Consider the following 22,096-nt stretch of genomic DNA (forward strand, 5'->3'; position numbering starts at 1 on the left):
CGCAGAAGCCGGGATGCCGCCAGGCCCTGCCCCAAATGGTCCCTGACCCGGAAGTGCTCCTTCTCTCTCGGACCGGCCCGGGAAGATGGCGGCCGCGGCGACGGGGGCTGCTCCGGCCGGTGACGCGGTGGAGACCGAGGCCCCTCTTAGCAAAAAGTGAGCGCGCGGGGTCTGGGCGGGGCCCCGGGAGACGCGGCCCTTCGCTGATCCGGTGTCTGTTTCCACCAGGTGACGGTCTCTGGAGCCGAGCGCTCGCGCCATGCTGAACCCAGCAGCCGCTCGGCTCCTTCGGGGCCGCTTGGGCTGGGCCTGGCGGGCTCGGCCTCCCCGCGCCGCCTGCCCCGCTCTCCGAAGGCTCCAGGCACTTCATGACCAAAGAAGGTTGGTGATTTGCTGCTCTCGTCTTGAGTGTCGCCACCTGCTTTCTCATGAAGTCCCTGCCCGGGGCGCTACAGGTGGCGGGCGAGTGTCTTGCCGAGTCGGTGACCTTCCCTGATGAATCCTCCTCTCATGGGATCCCCCTTTGCCTGGGGCCCTCGGGCACCATAGAAACCTTCGTGCTTGGCACGTGTCTGTGGAGCACGTGTTCGAGTGGAGGTCCTGGAGTGATTAAGGCCTAGATCCTCAAAGTTATTTAGGCTATTTCGATCTTTCATTTACTTCAGTGGCGGTCAGGCGCTAAATACTTTTGAGAATCTGAGCCTAAGTAGGTTACAGATATGCCTGGTGATTGTTATAGACTGGAGACTCTATATCTGTTGTGCCCAGGGGGAAAACACTTTAGTTGCTTCAAACTGTACTGTAATTATCCTTGGTGCTTCTGTCACTGAAGACTTATGTTGATTGTCTGTTATGTAAAAGTTTGTAGGGCTGTGAAAGGTGAACAGTGTAGGGTCAAGAGAAAAACAAGCACATTTCCTCTATATGAGACAATGTCCAGCTAGTACTGCTTTCTCTGGATACTGCTGACTGTAAGGTGAGAGATTGGAGCAGCTCAGAATAGAATTTGGGTATTTATCACTTCCTATGAGGTGGAGCAAGGCAGCATGTCCTCTTGGGGAGAGGAGAGAGAGTTAAGTGTAAGGTAACCCTTAGACAGAATCTCTCTGGGTAGTGATTCTTTCTGTAAGTTTCAAAGTGGCTTCTGTGTCTGGTTTCCTCTTTTTCTAGTGAGCTGAAGAGACGTTTGAAGGCTGAGAGAAAAGTTGCTGACAAAGAGGCAAAGCAAAAAGAGCAAAGTGAGAAGCATCTGAGCAAATCTACCTTGACCCTGGGATCTGAGAACTGCAATGGAGCTGATGAGGAAAGCCTGGACCCCAATGTGAGCAGTTTGGCCAATGCCTGTTATGACCATGAGAATAAGTCTTACTGATTCCTGTTTGATTGCTAATCAGTGCTGATCTGGAGAGTTAGAATGGAAGTGAACTATGGCCTGAGCCAGCTCTGAACTGCACCTTTTCAGGAACATTAGATGGGAGGCTATTTCAGATGGGTGTTTGGTTTATGTGCTTGCTTGGCTACTCATTGAGGAAGGCAGTAACTGTCTGCAACGGGAATTTTGCCTGTACTACCTTACTACTTAAAATATGAAAAAAAATTAAAGATCAAAAAAATCCAGTTTATTAATATAACTAATTTCAGCTGAATAAGAAATCTGCTCCCTACATTATATATTGTGCTAGCTAGGAGCATATATGGTCTATCTCATAGAATGACTGAGATATGGGATTTATCCTGCAAAAGGAGTGTCATTAGCAGCATTTCACGATGGTTATGTTCCAACCTTCCAATAAAATCATGACTGGTGTGGAGAAAGTAAATAAGGAAGTGTTATTTACTCCTTCATGTAACACAAGAACTAGGGGTCACCAAATGAAATTAATAGGCAGCAGTTTTAAAACAAAAGGAAGTATTTTTTTTTTTTCCACACAACACACAGTCAACCTGTGGAACTCTTTGCCAGAGGATGTTGTGAAGGCCAAGACTATAACAGGATTCAAAAAAGAACTAGATAAGTCCATGGAGGATAGGTCCATCATTGGCTATTAGCCCGGATGGACAAGGGTAGTGTCCCTAGCCTCTATTTGCCAGAAACTGGGAATGGGTGACACAGGATGGATCACTTGATGATTGCCTGTTCTGTTCATTTCCTCTGAAGCACCTGGCATTGGCCACTGTCAGGAGACAGGATACTGGGCTACATGGAGCTTTGGTCTGACCCAGTGTGGCTGTTCTTATGTTCTTAGCCTCTGTCTGTCAGAGGATGGAGATGGATGGCAGGAGAGAGATCACTTATGTATGACAGTGAGGCTGCAAGCAAGGATTACTAATATTTCCTAAAGAACTGCCTGAGGGAGAGAATATATCTAAGGTTTGAATGGTAATGGCTTAAAGTAGTGACTCTCTTCTTCTTGCATCATCACTGCATTCATTTAGCCTCTTCTTAGTCCAACCTCTTAAGTGCCCTCTGCCTTTTTTTGTGCTTTCTGTCAGAGGAGCTGACTCTTCTGAGGTGAAAAAGCCTTAGTCACGCAGGTATTGGGGGAGAGGGATAGCTCAGTGGTTTGAGCATTGGCCTGCTAAACCCAGGGTTGTGAGTTCAATCCTTGAGGGGGCCACTTAGGGATCTGGGGCAAAAAATTGGTCCCGCTAGTGAAGGCAGGGGGCTGGGCTCGATGACCTTTCGAGGTCCCTTCCAGTTCTAGGAGATTGGTATATCTCCAATTATTATTATTATTTTTTTTGGTCTCCTGTAGTCAAATAGTCACAAGTCAAATCAACTCTGCTTTAACTTGTGAGTTGTACAATCCCTTTGGTGTCTAACATAAATGTTTTTGTTTATGACTGATGACAGCAATATTACAAGATCCGCAGTCAGGCAATCCAGCAGCTGAAAGGAACCGATGAAGATCCTTACCCACACAAATTCCACGTAGACCTTTCCCTCACAGACTTCATAGAGAGGTACAGCCACCTGCAGGCAGGAGATCACCTGAGAGACATTACAGTGAGAGTGGCAGGTAAAGACTCATCTGGGACTTGGTGGAGACAGTCTGCCACTTTGTGAAGACAAGCACTTACCATTCTTGGAGGGAGATAGATGGGAATGCCTCCACAACTCTGTGGACCTTGCTCGGCAATTCCTCATGGTGCTAGGGCTGTAGCACGGTTGGGACCTTTAGGATAGAAGGTAGAGCTTTAGAGTCCTTGACAAGCGAGGGAGCAGGTCTGATGAGAGGACTCCAAGGCCCTGTGTTCATAACTAGAATGATGGGATTAATTCTGAGACTTTCATTACCTTGCCAACCAATGATGGAATGGAGGTTGGTGGTATGTTGCCTGGGTACAAGGTAGGAGTGATGCTGTGCCTTGGCTTGGGCATGGAGTTGTATCTTTGTTTTGGGAAAATGGAAAGCTTTCTGACTTTGACTTGCTGTAACCATTGGACCATCTAACTTTGGGTTTCTAGGTCGAATCCATGCAAAACGTGCCTCTGGAGGGAAACTGATCTTCTATGATCTTCGTGGAGAGGGAGTCAAATTGCAAGTCATGGCAAACTCCAGGTAACTAGGGATAGCCATAGCAGCATTCTAAATCAAACTGTACTTTCTGGGAGGAGCAGATTAGAAGATGGACATCATCTTCTCTATGCCTGTGAGCTTCAGCTCAGATTCCTAGTCTGTAGCCAGATGGTGGTGAGGCTCCTATGCTAGCCAATAAGTGAATATTAAGTAACGAGGAGTCCGGTGGCACCTTAAAGGCTAAGGGATTTATTTGGGCATAAGCTTTCGTGGATAAAAAACCCACTTCTTCAGATCCATGCATCTGAAGAAGTGGGTTTTTTATCCATGAAAGCTTAATGCCCAAATAAATCCCTTAGTCTTTAAGGTGCCACCGGACTCCTCGTTGTTTTTGTGGATACAGACTAACATGGCTACCCCTCTGATACTTGAATATTCAAGTGTTTTGGGTGGGAAGAGACTGAGCAAAGCTTGATCTATGGACAAAAAGTGCTTAAAAGGTGCTTATTTTTCCACTTGCAGGAACTACAAATCAGAGGAAGAATATATCCACATTAACAACAAGCTGCGTCGGGGGGACATTATTGGAGTTCAGGGGAGTCCTGGAAAGACAAAGAAAGGGGAGCTGAGCATTATTCCCTGGGAAATCTCTCTGCTCTCTCCATGCCTGCACATGTTACCCCACCTTCACTTTGGGCTCAAAGACAAGGTAAAAACCACTTCTGGTGTTGGCGTTGAAGCCAAACTGGCAGGTTTTGTATGTGTGGTATCATTGGTAGATGAGCACCAAATGAAGATCAAGTTTATTTTTTTCTCTTTGGCAATAAGTATAATTTAGATTTGTTCTAAAATTATCCATCCTTTTCAGGAAACTAGATTTCGTCAAAGATACTTGGATTTAATTCTTAATGACTATGTGAGACAGAAGTTTATAATCCGTGCGAAGATCATCACATACCTCCGGAGCTTCCTGGATGAGTTGGGCTTTCTTGAGGTAAGGTTTGATACTTTGCTTCTCTATGTGTGCTGGTTTTTTTCACACTTCTTCAGCCCCGAGGAGAAACCAACCCCACATCACGTACAAAATGTGCATAGGAGTGGGAAAAGTATACATATTGACTTTGGCTCAGTATACATGTTCTATCAATTTTGTGCCATGGAGCCACAAAGCACATTAAGTGCAAAAGAGTTAGTTGTTCTTTTGTCTGCTCCCTTTCAGGTGACACGGCAATTTCTGAGGGTTGCTCTTCTCTGACTGAGCAAACCCCAAGTTATCCATTATCTTTGTTTCCCCATTGCTTTCTTCCATAATTGAAGTTTATTAAATAACACCCTTGAGAATGAGGGGACATTCTCCCCCGCCTATCGCGCCCCCCCCCCCCCCCCCAAAAAAAAAGAGTCAATCTAATTTAACATGAAACATAAGTAGTATTTATTGTAAGGTATAACAGAGAAAAACATACCAGAACAAAAGACTGGTTTACTTCTAGATACTTCCAAATTCCTGTTTCCACTTCTGCTCTCAAAGTATGACTGTCTTTGCTCACCAGTACTTTGCAGATTTTAACCACTTTGTCTACTGGATCCACAAAAGCTGCTAATGGAGTTGTCTGTGTGAAATAACTAATTAATATTTGAGAACTGCAATATATTCAACACAGTAGATTTGTACTGTGTCAAGGTGCCATTACTTCATGACTATACGTTTCCTATTTTCCTGAAGTTAATCACTTGTAAACTAGCATTTAAATAGGCCATTTAGGCTTGGTGATCACGCTGGGAATTAACTACCGTGCAGGAGAAACAGACAGTGTCTTTAATACAAAGTGACTTGGGAAGGCATTGCCACACAAACTCTACAAAAGTTACTCTTTCCCTTCAGACTCTAGATCCGTTCTGAATCTTCCTTCAGTAGAGACCCCCATTTGGCTTCCATTTCCTATGTTGTGGACAGACCTTTTTTCTTCCATTGGAACCCTGAGCCTCATTCTGAATCAGTATGAGAAACGCATCTTCCTTGTTTTCTCCTGTTTTAAATGGTTGCAGTTGGAATAAAAAAGTGCTTGTCCCTAGATGAACAGCAGAGCTGGATTAATTCCTGCTAATGCAACCCAAGCTCCGGACCACTGGTGATGGTATTGTACCTAATGCAATGGGACATGCAGCCTGCAACCCCTACTTTACTTGTGTGGAGGTTAGAGCTGACTGGTCAGCACAACCCTGACCGTGGGTAGAACAAGGCAGACTTTTGTGCTGCCTAACCAAATTGTAAAACTGCCCACATCTTGGGGAGCCCTTTTGAAAGAGGAGTGGGTATCACTGGTATTGCCACCTGCCCTCCCATCTGGGTGAATTGCCATGCCACATCACCTTCTTCCCATCACTGATGACTGTTTTCAGAAAACATTTTTCTCTCTGTACCTGGCAGATCCTTCCTTTCCATGGCATTTTACTCTTTATTTGGGCCTAGTGGTGTATAGTACTCTTGAATAGACTAAGTTGTGAGACATGTGGTTATACTCCATTACTCATGCACCTTTAAACACCTGAAAAATGTAGCTTCCGTGAAACTTAGGTTGGCATAGTCTCCGGGAGCGCTGCAGCCCAGAGAGAGAAAAATCGCATGTTGATTTTGCCTGCCTACATGCTCATATCTACAAGACACATGTTTTGAAAACGATTGTATACTGTAGAACTCCTTTTGGGCTCCAGAACTCTGTTTCTCCACACAGACACACATGCAGACAGACCCCTTCCCCCCGCTAATTTTAAATTAACAAAGTTAGACGTATAGTGTCCCTATGCTCCTGGAAACTTTTTCAGGTGCAATATTTTATATCTTAATTTTAAATAATTAAAACCGCCATCTTTTACCAAAGGAATTACATTTAAAGTAGGGTAGTTTTTGCAAAGTGTTCAGGTAGTGAAAGGCATTCTGCTTCTTTCAATGTTTATTTCTCAGTTGGTTGCTGTCAGTTGCTGCCCCAAGGAACTTAGTGTAAATGATGAAATGGAGCAGATGGGACACATTGAGAAGGATTGATTAACTTTGTTTCCATATACAGTGAAACCTCCCTATAATGCAATGATTGGGGTCCAAAAAATTCGATTGCAATAAATGTGGGGTCGTGTTATAGCAGGGTTACGAAAAGTTACCATTTTAAGCCGGTCAGTTTCTCTTGGGCAGAAAACTACTTGCATTTGCGAACTGCCCATAACAGTAACTGAAAGGGCGTAGCAATAATTACTGACATTACAAGCTAATCAACCTATTAAATGAGCCAGAACCAGCCAGAGAATGGCTGGGTTTGGACTTTGAAAACTGGAGTTTTGGGACCTGGCAGGCTGGGGCTGGAGCGGCTCTCGAGAGATCTGTACAAAGGTGCTCAGCCGACTCCCCTCCACCCAGAGAGCCGATTGCAGTGTTTGACACTGAGGAGTTGCTGATATTCAGAGCAGAGTTCGTGCCACTGTTTCTGAAGCATCCCTCCCAGCTGTCAGCCTGCTCCAGCAGCGAGGGCTCTCAGCCATGCAGGGAAACACTTGGGGAGAGCAGGGGAGACGTGCAAGGGGCAGAGGAAGAGCGAGGAGCAGCGGGGAGGAGAACAGCTCTTCTTGCCAAAAGGGGAAGCGGGGACAGGGGGGAAGAGGCAGTGGGGAAGGCACATTTATTTTTTATTTTTTTGCTTGGGGCGGCTGGAGCCGCCTTATGATCGCATGATATCCGAATTAGTGTTATCACGGGGCGCGTTATACCGGGGTTTCACTGTACATAATTTTACTTCACTTCTATTTGTCAGTGTAGTTTTACAAGGTTTAGACTTCGTGAGAAGCCACACTTTCTCTGCTGGAGGTTGGTGATATCACTGCAAATGTCTTCAACAGCTTGGCCCAATCCCTGTCCCTTCCCCTACTCCACAGCTCCTTAATTATGCAGAATATAGTTGTTCCTGCTAAGCTCTTGATAGAGAAGATGGCTTAAATAGACTACAAAGGAGGAAAATCTTTTGTGTCAGAATAATTTCTCTGCTCATGATGGTGAATGAATAAATAGAATGTACAGATTTCACATCTGAGCCAGGTTCTCTCTTTAACTGAAGTATTTATTGAACACACATTATCAAAATAGTTGTAGCATGGGGAATGGAGGGGAGGGTATGATTGAGTCAGGGGCATGAGAGTATTTGAGCTAAGGTTTAACACACACTTTTTTTCATCAGATTGAAACTCCCATGATGAATATTATTCCAGGCGGAGCTGTGGCTAAACCTTTCATTACCTATCACAATGAACTGGACATGAACCTGTACATGAGAATTGCGCCAGAACTCTATCACAAGGTGAGAGGTGATCCCCCAGTGGGTTAAGCATCACACTTTTCTGACTCTCTATCTGCCTTCCCAAAATGTGAAGCATAAGAGTGAAGTAAGGATTAGACTAAAGGCCAGGAGATTAATTGGGTTGACAAAAGCAACCTCGCTGGGGTGGAGCATGGCTAAAGAGGTGAGCAGGAAAGAGGCCCACATTGATTGGAGAATAGTGGATGGCAGGATAATTGAACCAGAGTTCTTCATTAGGTTTGCTTAGCTCTGCTTTACCTCTTTTTTGCTGCTAAGCTTGGGAATGTAGATTTGTGCAATTTTGTGCTAGTCAGAACTTTCTTGACTTCATTTCAGAAGGCTAATGGGACCAGCTGGATTTCTTTTTGTTTAGATGTTGGTGGTTGGAGGCATGGACAGGGTATACGAAATTGGGCGCCAGTTCCGGAATGAAGGAATTGATTTGACTCATAATCCTGAATTCACAACCTGTGAGTTTTACATGGCTTATGCAGACTATCATGACCTGATGGAGATCACAGAAAAGCTGCTTTCAGGTGACCTAACCTAATATTAATTAAAGGAGAATAAGAATCAGTGTGAAGATAGCATATGATACAGCATGGCATTGATTTTTAAGTGCAGTTTTATCTTGTAGGAATGGTGAAGCACATTACTGGAGGTTACAAGGTCACTTATCACCCAGATGGTCCTGAGGGCCATGCCTGTGAGATAGATTTCACCCCACCCTTCCGGAAAATCAGCATGGTGTGTGAACTGGAGAGAATCCTGGGAGTGAAACTTCCAGTGACTGATCACTTTGAGACCGAAGGTCAGATGAAGAGTCTGTGTGCTTTCACCTCCCCCTCGCTATTATGGGGCAAAGACCTCTAGCCCCCAGTCCATGTTGATCTATAAGCTGCCTTCAATACTGTTTATTACAGGGTGATGGTCTGCTCAGATCTGCATGTGAGCTGAGTAGATGGGATTTTGTTTGATTTAACTACAAGATTTCAGAGTGTAGTCTTGATGCCCTGCAGGTTCTTGTAAGGGTCAGCAAGGTTCTGCTTTATTGCCTTTAAGACTTCATTGTGTATACATGACACTGTTTGGAGAGTTAGTGAGGAGAGCTGGCTTGAAGTGACTCCCAGCACTGTATCTCTGTTTCATCTCTCTCTTAGGGAGTAGAGAAGACCCTCTGTATCTGGTAGTGATTAGTGTGTGACAGGCTGAATCACAGAAATCCCCTTGGGGCTGCCAACTGATATGCCATTTGTCCCTTGAGTTGACAGTTGTGGAGACCTGCTTTTAGGTGATCAAATAGCAGCAATGATTTGGATGGGTAGTTATGATCTTTTCCCTCAGATGTGAGCCTTGCTACCTCTAGACAAGGCTATAATACACTAGACCTCAGTCTACACCAGTGGCTTTCAAACCTTTTTTTCTGGTGACCCAGTTGAAGAAAATTGTTGATGCCCGCAACCTAACAGAGTTGGAGCAGAGGGTTGGGGTGAGGGCTACAGGATGGGGCTGGGAATGAGGGGTTCAGGGTGTTGGAAGGGGCTCTGGGCTGGGGCAGGGGGTTGGGGTGCAGGAGGGAGTCAGAGCTCTGGGCTGGGGCCGGCGATGAGGGGTTTGGGGTGCAGGAGGGGGCTCCAGGTTTGGGGCGGCTCAGGGCTGGGGCTTGGGGTGCAGGAGGGGGCCATGGTTCTGGGGTGGGGCCAGGGATGAGAGGTTTGGGGTGGGCTCAGGACTAGGGGTGGGGCAGGGGATTGGGGCACAGGCAGCTCCTGGTCAGCGGCGCAGGGGAGGTGCTAAGGCAGACTTCCTGCCTGTCTTGGCACCGTGGACTGCGCTGCGCCCTGGAAGCAGCCAGCAGCAAGTCCAGTTCCTAAGCGGAGGTGCAAGCGGCTCCGCATGGCTCTTCCACCTGCCCCCAGCTCCCATTGGCTGGGAACTGGCCAATGGGAGTGCGGAGCCGGTGCTTGGGGTGGGGGCAGCACGCAGACCCCCTTGAGGCCCCCCCTGCCTAGGAGCTGGACCTGCTGCTGGCCACTTCCGGGACACAGCGCAGTATCAGAACAGGTAGGAACTAGCCTGCCTTATCCAGGCAGCACTGCCGACGGGACTTCTAACAGCCCAGTCAGCAGTGCTGAGCAGAGCTGCCGCTTCCCAGTACTGGGTCGCAACCTGCAGCTTGAAAACCACTGGTCTACACCTTAAATATATCTGAAAACTAAAGCTAGTGAACAATATGGTAGTTCTCTTAAGTGGAAAATCTCATCATGATCATGTGACACTAGTGCACTAGGATCTGCATGGGTTTTCTGGTGGCTTTTTCATCTGCTTGGTTTAGTTTTGTTAGCCCTAAAATAGCTCTGGGACCTGCCTACTTTAGAGACTGCCCCTCTCTTTGTGTGATACTGATGCTACTGCAATCAGCAGAAGTGCTTAGCATGGGAGCCCCTTGATTTATGAGAGTGAAGGCTGCTGGCAAATATGCTCTTTGAGGACCTGTCAACTTTGGAGTGTGCTCCCACTGCCTCCTTGATCTGAAATGGTCCAAATCTGTTGACCATTAGGACATTCTTCAAAACTCCTCAGTTTGAGCAGGTATTTGGGAGAAATGATAGATCATCTACATAGAAAAATATATGCTGAGACTGGTTGTTTGTCTGCAGTGGCGCTCTCTGTGTGGGATTGTTTAGATAACTGTTGTCAGAGCATCTAGAGTCTGGGATTAGGAATCTTGTGTTTGAGTTTAAATTGGCAGCAATTAATACTGCCCTTCATGCGCTGTGGAAGGCTGAAACCGTATTCCTTAGCTGGTGTGTCTCACAGTGTATTATGACAGAAAATACTGAAAGTCATTCCAGTCCTCCTTCATTGTGTCTGGATCATTCTGCAGGTGGGGAGGAGGGGGAGAAGAATTGACTATATGAACAGCTTCTCTAATATTTTGCATTATGAAAACAGAAACTCGCAAGTTCTTTGATGCTATTTGTGTGGAGAGAAGTGTTGAGTGTCCACCTCCCAGGACCACGGCCAGGCTTCTTGATAAGGTAAGTGGAGTGGCTTTTTCATAATCCTGAGATCTGGCCCTCGGAAGCAATAGGGCCCCATTTGAAGCAACAGGTTCCTTGGTGACTACTGGGTAGCTTGATGGAGCGTTCAGTAAAAAGAATGGCAAAAAATTTTAAACTAATAAATGGAACTATTTCAACACACAATCTGCAGTTAGCCTGCGGAACTCAGAGAAAGCTGTAAGTAAGCAGTTTTCTTTGCACCATTCAAGTCAATAAGAAATGTAATAAGAACAGCCACACTGGGGCAGACAATGGTCCACCTAGTCCAGTATCTTGTCTCTGACAGTGACAAGTACTGGAGCTTATGAGGAGTGTACATAATAGGGCAATTGGAGTGATCAACCCGTGTCTTCCCCTTCTGGCAGTCAGACAATGAGTGTTGCCCCATTCATGGGGTTGCATTTCTGACCATCTTGGCTAATAGCCATTGATGGACCTTATGACGGGTTCCCTGGGGTGCACCTGATGTACTGGAGTACAACTAAGCCTGCCTGTATCACACTGGGCTCCCTTACACTGTCCTGCTGAGCCAGGTCCTCAGTCCTCCAGCACACACAGGTAGGGACACACCCAACTGCAGAAAGACAGGCACTGAGATCAGCTCTGCATGGGAAAGTTCAACTAAGGAACTGCCCAGCACTCCAGTGTACACCCCCTCTGGAGTGTAAACCCCAAATTGTATCCTCTTGTGCTGCACAGAGAACTGTACAGTATAAGCTCATGAAATTCACTCCCTCCCTCAATGTGGAGGAAGATAGGCACAGCTTTTTGCCCCCCAGTTATGAATTCCACAAATTGGTTTTAGAGAAAACAAAAACAAGTTTATTAACTACAAAAAGAGAGATTTTAAATAAGGGTTAGCAAAGAGATCAAAGCAGATTACTGAGCAAATAAAACACATGCAAAGTAAGTTTAATACACTAAAGAAACTGGTTACAAGTAGTAATTTCTTACCCTAAATGTTGTTTTATGGCAGATTGCAGAGGTGCTTGAAGACAAGCTGCTCTTGCTTGCAGCTTAAAACTCCAGGTATTTCTTTCACAGGCCAGACATCTTCCCAGCTTGGGTTCAGCTCTTCTCCCCCGCTTTCTCTTTGTTTCTTAGGCCTTGTCTACACTGGCAAGTTACTGCACAGTAAAGCCGCTTTCTGCGGTATAACTCCTGAGATGTACACACTGACAAACAACTTTGTGCGCAGAAACTCCTCAGTTGCAGCATTTCAAAAAAACCACTTAGATGAGAGTCATAAGCCTTAAAGTGCAGAGGCTCCAGCGCTGTATTGGCAGACTAAACATATTACAACGCAAAAAGCAATCATGACCAGAAGTGTCCCATAATCCCTCAAGTGGCCGCTCTGGTCATTGTTTTGAACTCAGCTACCCTGGAGACATGTGCCCTTCCCCTTTCAAAGCTCCATTTCTGACAGCCCTTGCATTAGGGTGACCAGACATCCCGATTTTATCAGGACTGTCCCGATATTTGCTTGTTTGTCCTGCATCCCGACCAATGTTAGGTCGGGACACTGGACAAACAAGCAAAGGCTCTGGAGCCCCGAAGGATTCGCACCCTCCCCTGCCCTGACTCCCCCCCTCCTTCCCCCATTGATCCCTCCCCAAATCCCCACCCCCATCCCCGCCCCTCACTGCCCCATTGGCTCCCTCCTCATATCCCCGCCTCTTGCCAAGCAAGCCATGCCCAGGAGATGGAGGGGAGCGTGGGGCCGGGGTGAGTGTGAGTCCGGCCTGGCCCCGAGCAGGCAGGACTCGGGCGCGGTACCTGGACGGAGAGTAGGGGGTGGCCTGCGGGGCCAGGCGGAGGCTGTTCTTCCCACCTGGGCAGCGGGACTCGGGAGCAGCCGCTGCTGCAGCTCCCACTGCCGCGCGGGGAGGAAGTGGCCAAGCACGTGGTGCTCGGCGGCTGCAGCTTTGGCACCTGGGCCCGAACCCCCCGAGCCTGCTGCGGGGACCCAGCAGCGCGCACACTGCGCCCAACCCCTGGCCAGTCGCGTCTCGGCTGGTTGCCCAGCTGGTGCAATCCCGCGGCGGAGGCATCGGCAGCCCAGCCCCATTCGTTCCCCTGTGGGACCCGAGCGGGATGGGGGGGCTGGGGCCTGCTGCCCCACTCCAGGGCTGCCCGCGGGATTGCACCAGCTGGGCAGCCAGCCCAGATGCGACTGGCCAGGGGCTGGGCGCGCGCACTCTGCGTGCTGGGTCCCCGCAGCAGGCCCGGGCTCAGGGGGTTCGTGGGCACCAGAGCCACAGCCACCGAGCTTGGCCAGTGGCCGCTTCCTCCCCCCGCGGCAGTGGGACCTGCAGCAGCGGCTGCTCCCGAGTCCTATTGCCCAGGGGGGGGAGAACAGCCGCCACCTGGCCCCACAGGCCACCTCCTACTCTCCCTCCAGGTACCGCGCCCGAGTCCTGCCTGCTCAGGGCCAGGCCGGACTCTCACTCACCCCGGCCCCGCGCTTCCCGGGCCTCCCTCCAGTGCTGGCGGAGGAAGGAGGAATCGGGGGGTGAGGGAATTTTTTTTTGATTTTTTTTTTTGCTCTGCCGCCATTTTTTTCCCCTCTGCCCCTGCCCTCCCTCCCCCCGCCCCCCCCCTGATATTTGACCTGGTGATCTGGTCACCCTACCTTGCATGCTGTGCTGATCTGCTCCAGGACACAAAGCGAACCACTAATGTGTAATGCTTGTGCTGTGCAGAGAGCTGGGGAGGGAGGCGGAGGCTGATTGTCAGGGTTTTCCCCCTCTCTCTGCCTCAGGACTGGTTGCTTCCTGCTGCTGTATGAATTTACAAGACAGCATGCTGACACACTCTCTGTCCCCCAAAACACATGGTCTCTCTCCTCCCCCACCATACACACACTCTACCTCCCCCGCACACACACTTCAGTTGAAAAGCAGCTGGCAGTGTAGTAGGATGGGGAAACCTGCATCATGGGACGCTGTGCCTGCCCCATGAGGCATTGCAAACCCTTCCCAAAGCACCCTGTGGCCAGTTGCACAGTGGGATAGTTACCACAATGCACTGCTCTCTTTGTCATTGCAAGAGCTGATAATGTGGATACGCTCCACGGTCACAAGGAGCACAGTGTGGACACGCAACAGCGGTTTAATTCTAGCGCTTTAATAAAAGTGGTATAATTTGTTGTGCAGAAACTTGCCATTGTAGACATACCCTTAGATGTTTCAACAGTCACCTTGGGCAGGGATTCAGTGAACAAAGAACACAGATTAAGTCATTCCTTGGCCTTAAATAGGTTTTACATATGGTGGGAACCCCTCTTTTTCCAGTGTGGTTATCTTCCCCCACCCCCAGTGGAAAAATACCGGTATTCTATTAGGGAGTCCAGTACCGGGTGATGTGATCACATGACTGCAGTGTCAAAGCAGACATGAGGCAGAGGTTGGTTGTGGCATCCCAGGAAAGCTTCTAAGGAAGGTGGGAGATTAGCATCTTCAAAGACCTATTGTTTTTCCTAATGGCCTATCCAGACTGATTGCATTCTCCAGGTGTAAACCCAGTTGTAATAGATACATAGTCAATATTCCTAACTTCAGATACAGAAATAATATATGCATACAAATAGGATAATCATACTTAGTAAATCATAACCGTTCCAATGATATCTCACAAGACCCATCTTGCATAAAACACATCTTAGTTATGCCATATTCATATCATAACAATATGTCTATGAAGATTATGGGCTATAGCGTACAGACCTGTTCTCCATGAATTTATCTAGTTCTTTTTTTAACTTAGTTATGCTTTTGGTGATCACCACGCCCCATGGCAATATGTTAATTGTGTGGGAAAAAGTACTTCCTCTTGTTTAGACTAAACCTACTGCCTATTAATTTTATTGGGGGACCACTGTTTTATGGTGGGAATGAGTAACACTTCTCTCTCCTTTTTTTCCATACCATTGGTTATATTATAGACCTTTTTCATATGCCCCATTAAAAAGATTAGGGCTGTTCAGCTAAGAAGATAATTAATCTCTCCTCATATGGAAGCGATTCCATGCCCTTGATCATCTTTGTTGCCCTTTTGTGAATCTTTTCCAGTTCCACTATATCCTTTCTGAGATACGTGACTAGAACTGCATGCAGTATTCAAGGTGTGGGTACACCATGGATTTATATAGTGGCATTACGATATTTGCTGTCCCTTTCCTAATGGTACCTGTTAGCATTTTGACCGTTGCCATGCATTGAGCTGAAGTTTTCAAAGTGAGTCCAAGATCTTTTTCTTGAATGGGAACAGCTAATTTAGAACCCATCATTATATATGGGTACTTGGAATTATTTTTTCCAGTGTGCATTACTTTGTTTATCAGTGTGGAATTTCATCTGCCATTTTGTCACCCAGTCTTGTGAGATTCCCCTGAAGTCCAAAGCTGACAGCTTTGGACTTAACTATCTTGAATTTTTTTGTATCATCTGCAAACATTGCCACTTCACTGTTCACTCCTTTTTCCAAATTGTTAACATGTTGAACAGCACAGGTCCCAGCTATTTACCTCTTTCCATTGTGAAAACTGGCTGTTTATTCCTACCTTTTGGTTTCTATCTTTTAACCAGTTACTGAACAGTTTCACTGTTATTCTATGACTAGTTTTCTTAAGAGACTTTGGTGAGGGACCTTTTCAAAGACTTTCTGAAAATCCAAGTACACTATATCGATTGGATCACCCTTGTCCACATGCTTACTGATTCCCTCAAAGAATTCTAATAGATTGGTTAGGTGTAATTTCCCTTTACAAAAGCTGTATTGACTCGTGTTTATCTGTGTGCTTGGTAATTCTGTTCTTTAGTATAGTTTCTACCAGTTTGCCTGGTACTGGAGGTAGGCTTACTGGCTTGTGTTTGCCAGGATCACCTCTGGAGCCCTTTTAAAAAATCTGCATTCTGTTAATTATTTTCCAGTGATCTGGTACAGAGGCTTCTTTCAGCAGTAAGTTACATATGGAGAGTAGGATCTGGCCCTCTGAAAGGACCTCAGTTCAGATTCCATAGGGGTTCAAGGTGAAGAAAGGAAATGGCTTGCAGTCTTGCTTGCCTATACCAGTTCAGAGGTGCTGGCTTTGTGGAGATAGGGGGAGGGACTGCAGCATCTATAGAATGATCATGTAGCAGAGATGTACATGAGACTTTCAGTGAATCAGGATGTTTGGCTACATCTAGGAAAACACACTGGAATTTAATTCAGCCCTTTTCCTGTTGCCGAAGAGATTTCAATAATACCCTAGAGATATTGTTCTGTGTCTGTTTATAACAGAACACATTGTACTGGTGGCAGAGTGATGCAGGTCTGTAGAGGATTCTGGATTGATACCTGGCCTCTTAGTTCCTGGATGGTCCCAGGTAGGAAGAAATATCTTATAACATGGATGGCCAAACGGTGGCTTGCAAGCCGCATGCAGCTTTTACAGTTAAAGTGCGGGTCACCCCAGGCCCTCTCTCATTTTCCGCCTATGAGACTGTGGGGGAGGGAGGGCTTGAGCCTTCTGCCCTGCAGGGAGGGGCGTCTTGGGGTTTTAGACCCACAGGGTACATGTACTAGCTGGGGCTTGGGGCTTTAGCAGGAGCAGGGATGAAGCCCCAGCAGGCGCCTCCTACAGGGCTGAAGCCCTGACGCCCCTCCTCCCCGCAGGACTGAAGCCCCGAGCCCTGCCAGGTGTGGCCTGGCTCTTAAACTTCTGAAGATTGTCATATGTGGCTTGGAGAGTCAGTAAGTTTGGCCACTCCTGCCTTATAACCTTGCAGTGACACTTCCTCCCAGCCAATTAGAAGCAGTGTAGGTCAACTTTGAATGAAATAAGGAATCAAAATTTTTTTTGTGGAGGACCTCTCCCTCCACACATTCTGCATGAGTGGAGAGAAGAGTGTAATTAGATTCACATGTCCCTCCAAAATGTAAGGTAAACGTATAATACTCATACTGGCCCTGTGCTTTGTTTTCCTCTTTTCTGCCCCTTCTCACCCCAACTATTGCCTGATTGGTTTTTTTTCTGGCTGCTTTGTCTAGTGGCTTGTGCCACAGATGTCAAAACTGGAATTAAACTCTAATACCACCCTGAGACACTGTAGGTAACAGTGGAAGGTTTATGTTCTGACACTGGAGTTCTTGTTTAAACTGGATGAAGTTTAGACAAAAATCTTGTGTTTTATACAGTCCTGGGCTAGATCAGATTTTAACCTCTCCAAGCAGGATGCTTGGCCTGTCTTGCAGGGACTCACCGCTATTAATGAAGACGTTATCCTAAGTAGGCTTTTGAAGTAGGAGTCACCTCTGACTTATGGCACCTTCTTCATTATGAGATGTTCTAACCTGAAAGTTCTGTCCTCCTGTTTTTCAGCTTGTTGGTGAGTTTCTGGAAGTCACCTGTATCAATCCCACATTCATCTGTGATCATCCCCAGATCATGAGCCCTTTGGCCAAATGGTAAGAGTCTGAGATTTTATATGAAATCATGACAACCTTTTTTTATCCCCAAGAGAAAAATGATGTCTGTGAAAAGGAAAGATTTGGTGCCATGTGGCAGTTTTGGAAGTCTGACACTTGTCCAGGTCTTGGTTCCTGAGCCGGGGAGCCCATTCATAGGGCATAAAATACAGGGGGGAAATGTCTATACTAAGTGGCATGGAGTTTTATAACGGTGACTGTCAAAGTGGGCATCTCTTCTGAAACAGTGACCTTGTTGTTTTTCATGAGGAAGCTGTGTTAGTTTCTGAGCTGCCTGGTGACTTATCTCCTCTGCACAGGCATCGCTCTCAGCGGGGACTGACAGAACGCTTTGAACTCTTTGTGATGAAGAAGGAAATATGCAATGCATACACAGAGCTCAACGACCCCTTCCGGCAGCGGCAGTTTTTTGAAGATCAGGCGAAGGTAGGGAATTGTAGAGATTAGAGACCGAAAACACTTGTGGTTGGGGTGAATGCCAGAATGTGTATTTCCAGTTTACACACAGTCCTCTCTCTCCTTTCTATGCCCCCTACTGGCTGTTCTAAACATTCACAACTAACACCACAGGAATCTACTGGCATTGAATCTCTCAATCAAATGGGTCTAACACAGGGGTAGGCAACCTATGGCATGGGTGCCGAAGGTGGCACACAAGCTGATTTTCAGTGGCACTCACACTGCCTGGGTTCTGGCCACCGGTCGGGGGGCTCTGCATTTTAATTTAATTTTAAATGAAGCTTCTTAAACATTTTAAAAACCTTATTTACTTTACATACAACAATAGTTTAGTTATATATTATAGACTTATAGAAAGAGACCGTCTAAAAACGTTAACATGTATCACTGGCACACGAAACCTTAAATTAGAGTGAATAAATGAAGACTTGGCACACCACTTCTGAACGGTTGCCAACCCGTAGTCTAACATAATCTTTTGCAAGAAATATCTCCTATATCAAGTCCAGTCCTATCAGCTCTGCCTGCCACCAAAGAGAGAATTGTTAGAGGACAAATGAGTGATGCAGCAGGCACAGAGGAAAGAGTTTGGAACAAAACATATGGGGAAAAATGGAGAACCAAAAGAGCTTGTGTTAACTTTTTTCAAGAACAAAATACTTATTGAGTTAGACAATTGATTCCTAAACACTTACTTAATATATCTTCGATGTAAGCAACTGCTGTAGACTGCCATCGGGGTGTAGTTCAGCTATGAATGATATTGATTAGGAGAGAAGATATTGACAAGATTACCTATTGAAATGTAATATTAAAAGTTTTAAAGGTACCTGCTATAATCCTGTCTGTGGTGCTAGTGGAGTGCTGTCTCCAGCATCCCCAGGTACACTTCTTCACAGATGCCAAAAGGAATCCTGTGCAGCTTCAGTGCCAGAGACACTGTTTCACAAGACAACATTTAACATTTGGTTAGAATTAGATGTTGTGGGTGGCACCCATGCCATTTTCTAAGGCTATGTCTACACTGCTGCGGTAAGTCGACCTACGCTATGCAACTCCAGCTATGTGAATAATGTAGCTGGAGTCGACGTACCTTAGGTCGAGTTACCGCAGGGTCTACGCTGTGCAGGGTTAACGGGAGAAACTCTCCCTTCGACTTGCCTTACTCTTCTCATCAGGGGTAGAGTACAGGGGTTGACTGGAGAGCGATCTGCTGTCGATTTGGTGAGTCTTCACTAGACCCGCTAAATCGACCGCTGGTGGATCGATCTCAGATCATCAGTCCTGGCTGCTTTTCAGACAGTAACACCCCGGGATGAGGGGTAAGATTACCTCCCTGTTGTTCATTTCTTCAGCTGATTTTACAAATATGCAGACCCTCCTGGAACATACACTCCTAGGTTCTAGGAGTGTAATAGCACCCCTTTGTGGTGACCTAGGAATTAGCACGAGTGTTGACATTTCTTGCACTATGGGCAGTGGGAACTACTTCTCACTGTTCATTGATCATCTAGGCAAAAGCAGCAGGTGATGATGAAGCCATGTTCATAGATGACAACTTTTGCACTGCATTGGAATATGGACTTCCACCGACAGCTGGATGGGGCATGGGCATCGATCGGCTCACCATGTTCCTTACAGACTCCAATAATATTAAGGTAATGGACCACCTGGAGGAAATAGGGTGTTAAGAAATCCTGCAAGGTACTCTCTAGTTGTAAAACAAAAAGCTACTTATGTAATATGAGAGTCTGACTGAAACACCTGTCTCCTTCCATAAAGGCAAGGAAATTCAGGGTTATAGCTGAAATCCAAACTCCATAAGCACCATTGTGGGGGATTAAATGGCACAGTGGTAAAAATTAAAATGGCCTTTTTTCTGAATTAGCCATTTCTGGGGTTTTCTCCCTGACACCTGCAGTTTCATGATGTCCATTATGGGACCTGGGGAAATCTAACTTGAGCATTGAGGAAGTAAAGATGGGTTGTAATGTTTAAATATGCATGAATCAAGTACTTACAATTTGCAAGTTTAGGGGCTCTTATTTTTATGCAAAAAGGAATGTGAATGGGAGGTGAGGAATAGGGAGAGGGGGGAAACTGATGGTGTTGGATTCCCCCCCCCACAGGAAGTGCTGCTGTTTCCTGCTATGAAACCTGAAGACAATAAGAAGGAGGTTGAGCCTAGTCCTTCTGCTGAAGGCACCTCAGTGTGAGGGGCAGCTGATCCTTGCCTATGTCCGGTTGGGAGGCAGATGTTTGCTTTGTCTTCAGTAATGAAGGGTCATGGCCAAAGGTTGCTCCTGCCTTGAGGAGACCAGCAGAAGCTGCTGTATCGTGGTTCCTGTAAATGAATAAAAGATGGCACTATCCTGCCTCCTCTTGCTTGGTGTTTGTATGGAAGGTGGTGGGGTGGCAGCAGCTGTGCCTAATCCAGGGTTTTACCTGCCTGTGTGCAGCCAGGTTTGGACTTCATGGGGTGAAGCATGTGGTTTGAAGGGGTTCCTCCCACCTGTGACAGGTCTGCAAGAGATGTAGATCCCTGTCCTGCATGATCAGTTGGGAGCCCAAGCTTGGTTCCGGCCTGGCAGAGCTGCAGTTTTTCCTCCATTTCCCCGCTTGCTAGGAACTGGCACTGGGCTGGGAGGTACAGGGCTGGATTAACCCTTTGTGGGCCTGGTGCCAAACATATCTGTGGGCCCCTTCTGAGGTGGGCCTAGTGGCAGCACCATTGGCACCATAGTAAACCGCTACTGAATCTGAGACATTTTTCATTTTGTTCACACACCTCTGCAAGCCTATATGTATTGCCATACATAGCTTCCTCAGCCCCCCGTTTTTCTCATTGAGCTGTACACATGTGGGTTTACCAGTGTCCACAGTGAGCAGAACTTTCATAGTGATCAGGGGAAACTCCCCACAGATTTAGCTCCTTCCTTATTCAGACGTTCTGTAGTCATGTCACCCGTACCACCCTATTTCACCAGTCACTATATGTGGTCCTGGCCTCAGCTCAACCAAGTTCCACAGCCAGCAGATATCCAATCAGTTCTGACAATCCCCTCCCCTGGTGCCTATCCTGCCATTTGAGCAAGCCACTTGTAAATACCATTTCCCCACCCCGGGCTCAGTGAGCAGTTAGCCATTGGGACCCTGAAATCACCAGCCTTTCTCCCTTTGCTCCAATCTACATGCTATTCCAACTACCTGGTCACCAACAGCCTGCCCTTCCTCTTTCCCTGCTCCCCTTGACATTCCTTTTCTACTGGTGACCTTTGTTCCTTGAGGTTAACTCCAGTTTCTTTCTCTGCTCCTAGCTTAATGGCCCCCAGTAGTCACAGAGCTATCTCTGGCTACAGCCATGGGGACGATTGCCAAAGGCCAGCCTTAGACAGCTGCAGCTTCTAGCTACAGGAGGGTTGGCAATTCCAAGGCTGAGCATGCTTGAACCTTGCGATGACAGCAGTAGGGACTCTCAATCCTCAGCGTTAGCCCTAGGCAAATGCAGTCTGCAGTTAGGTGCTTCCCTACTCCAGGCCATGGCTTTGAGATGCCCATCACCTGCAGCAGAGGCTCCCAATGTCATCAGACATCACCAGTGTGGTGCTCTGCTCTATCCAATGTTGATAAATCGGCTGTGTGTGTATGTGTTCTCCCCTGTGTGTGATCCCAGCACTGCGCAGATAGCTGGCACAGCAGATCTCAAGTGAACTGCCCATGACCATAGACTCTGATAAGGTACGAAGGCACCTGTCCAGGTTTATTGCCAAATGAAACAGTCTCTAGCTCCCGGAATCAGATATCTACAGTTCTGCTAGTACAGGGGTTCTCAAACTGGGGGTCGGGACCCCTCAGGGGGCTGTGAGGTTATTACATGGGGGAGGTCACGAGCTGTCAGCTTCCACCCCAAATCCCACTTTGCCTCCAGCATTTATAATAGTGTTAAATATATAAAAAAGTGTTTTTAATTTATAAAGGGGGTCGCAATCAGAGGTTTGCTATGTGAAAGAGGTCACCAGTACAAAAGTTTGAGAACTACTGCTAGTACATATGTGCTCTCTGACAACGGCCCGGCTCAGTCAGTGGCAGGATTTACCACTGCTCCCTAGGCCAGAGAAAGACACTTCAGGGGTGCATTCTTATACACAGGTACAAACAAGTTACACATCACTCCTGATGTATTGAGGTACAACCCCTCTATGTGTTAGGGTGCCACCTCACCTGGTACATGTTGGTTTGA

General features: G+C 46.8%; 1 protein-coding gene across 2 annotated transcripts; it reads left to right on the forward strand.

Annotated features, from left to right (window-relative positions):
* Window positions 1-4: 4 nt before the first annotated feature.
* On the forward strand, window positions 5-20,233 carry KARS1 (lysyl-tRNA synthetase 1). Of its 2 annotated transcripts, XM_044987019.1 has the most exons (15): window positions 71-156; window positions 229-381; window positions 1,171-1,321; window positions 2,855-3,020; window positions 3,470-3,563; window positions 4,044-4,230; window positions 4,390-4,515; window positions 7,742-7,861; window positions 8,235-8,397; window positions 8,499-8,672; window positions 10,817-10,902; window positions 17,291-17,376; window positions 17,697-17,823; window positions 19,371-19,514; window positions 19,986-20,233. In XM_044987019.1, exons 2-15 carry the CDS (start codon window positions 260-262, stop codon window positions 20,070-20,072), a joined length of 1,833 nt encoding a protein of 610 aa, XP_044842954.1. In that variant the 5' UTR covers window positions 71-156; window positions 229-259; the 3' UTR covers window positions 20,073-20,233. The 2 variants fall into 2 exon arrangements, with proteins under 2 accessions (XP_044842955.1, XP_044842954.1); XM_044987020.1 differs by lacking the exon at window positions 229-381 and having other exon boundaries at window positions 5-156.
* Window positions 20,234-22,096: the final 1,863 nt, after the last annotated feature.

Source organism: Mauremys mutica, chromosome 14 (assembly GCF_020497125.1).
Source record: "Mauremys mutica isolate MM-2020 ecotype Southern chromosome 14, ASM2049712v1, whole genome shotgun sequence".
Lineage (NCBI taxonomy): Eukaryota > Metazoa > Chordata > Testudines > Geoemydidae > Mauremys > Mauremys mutica.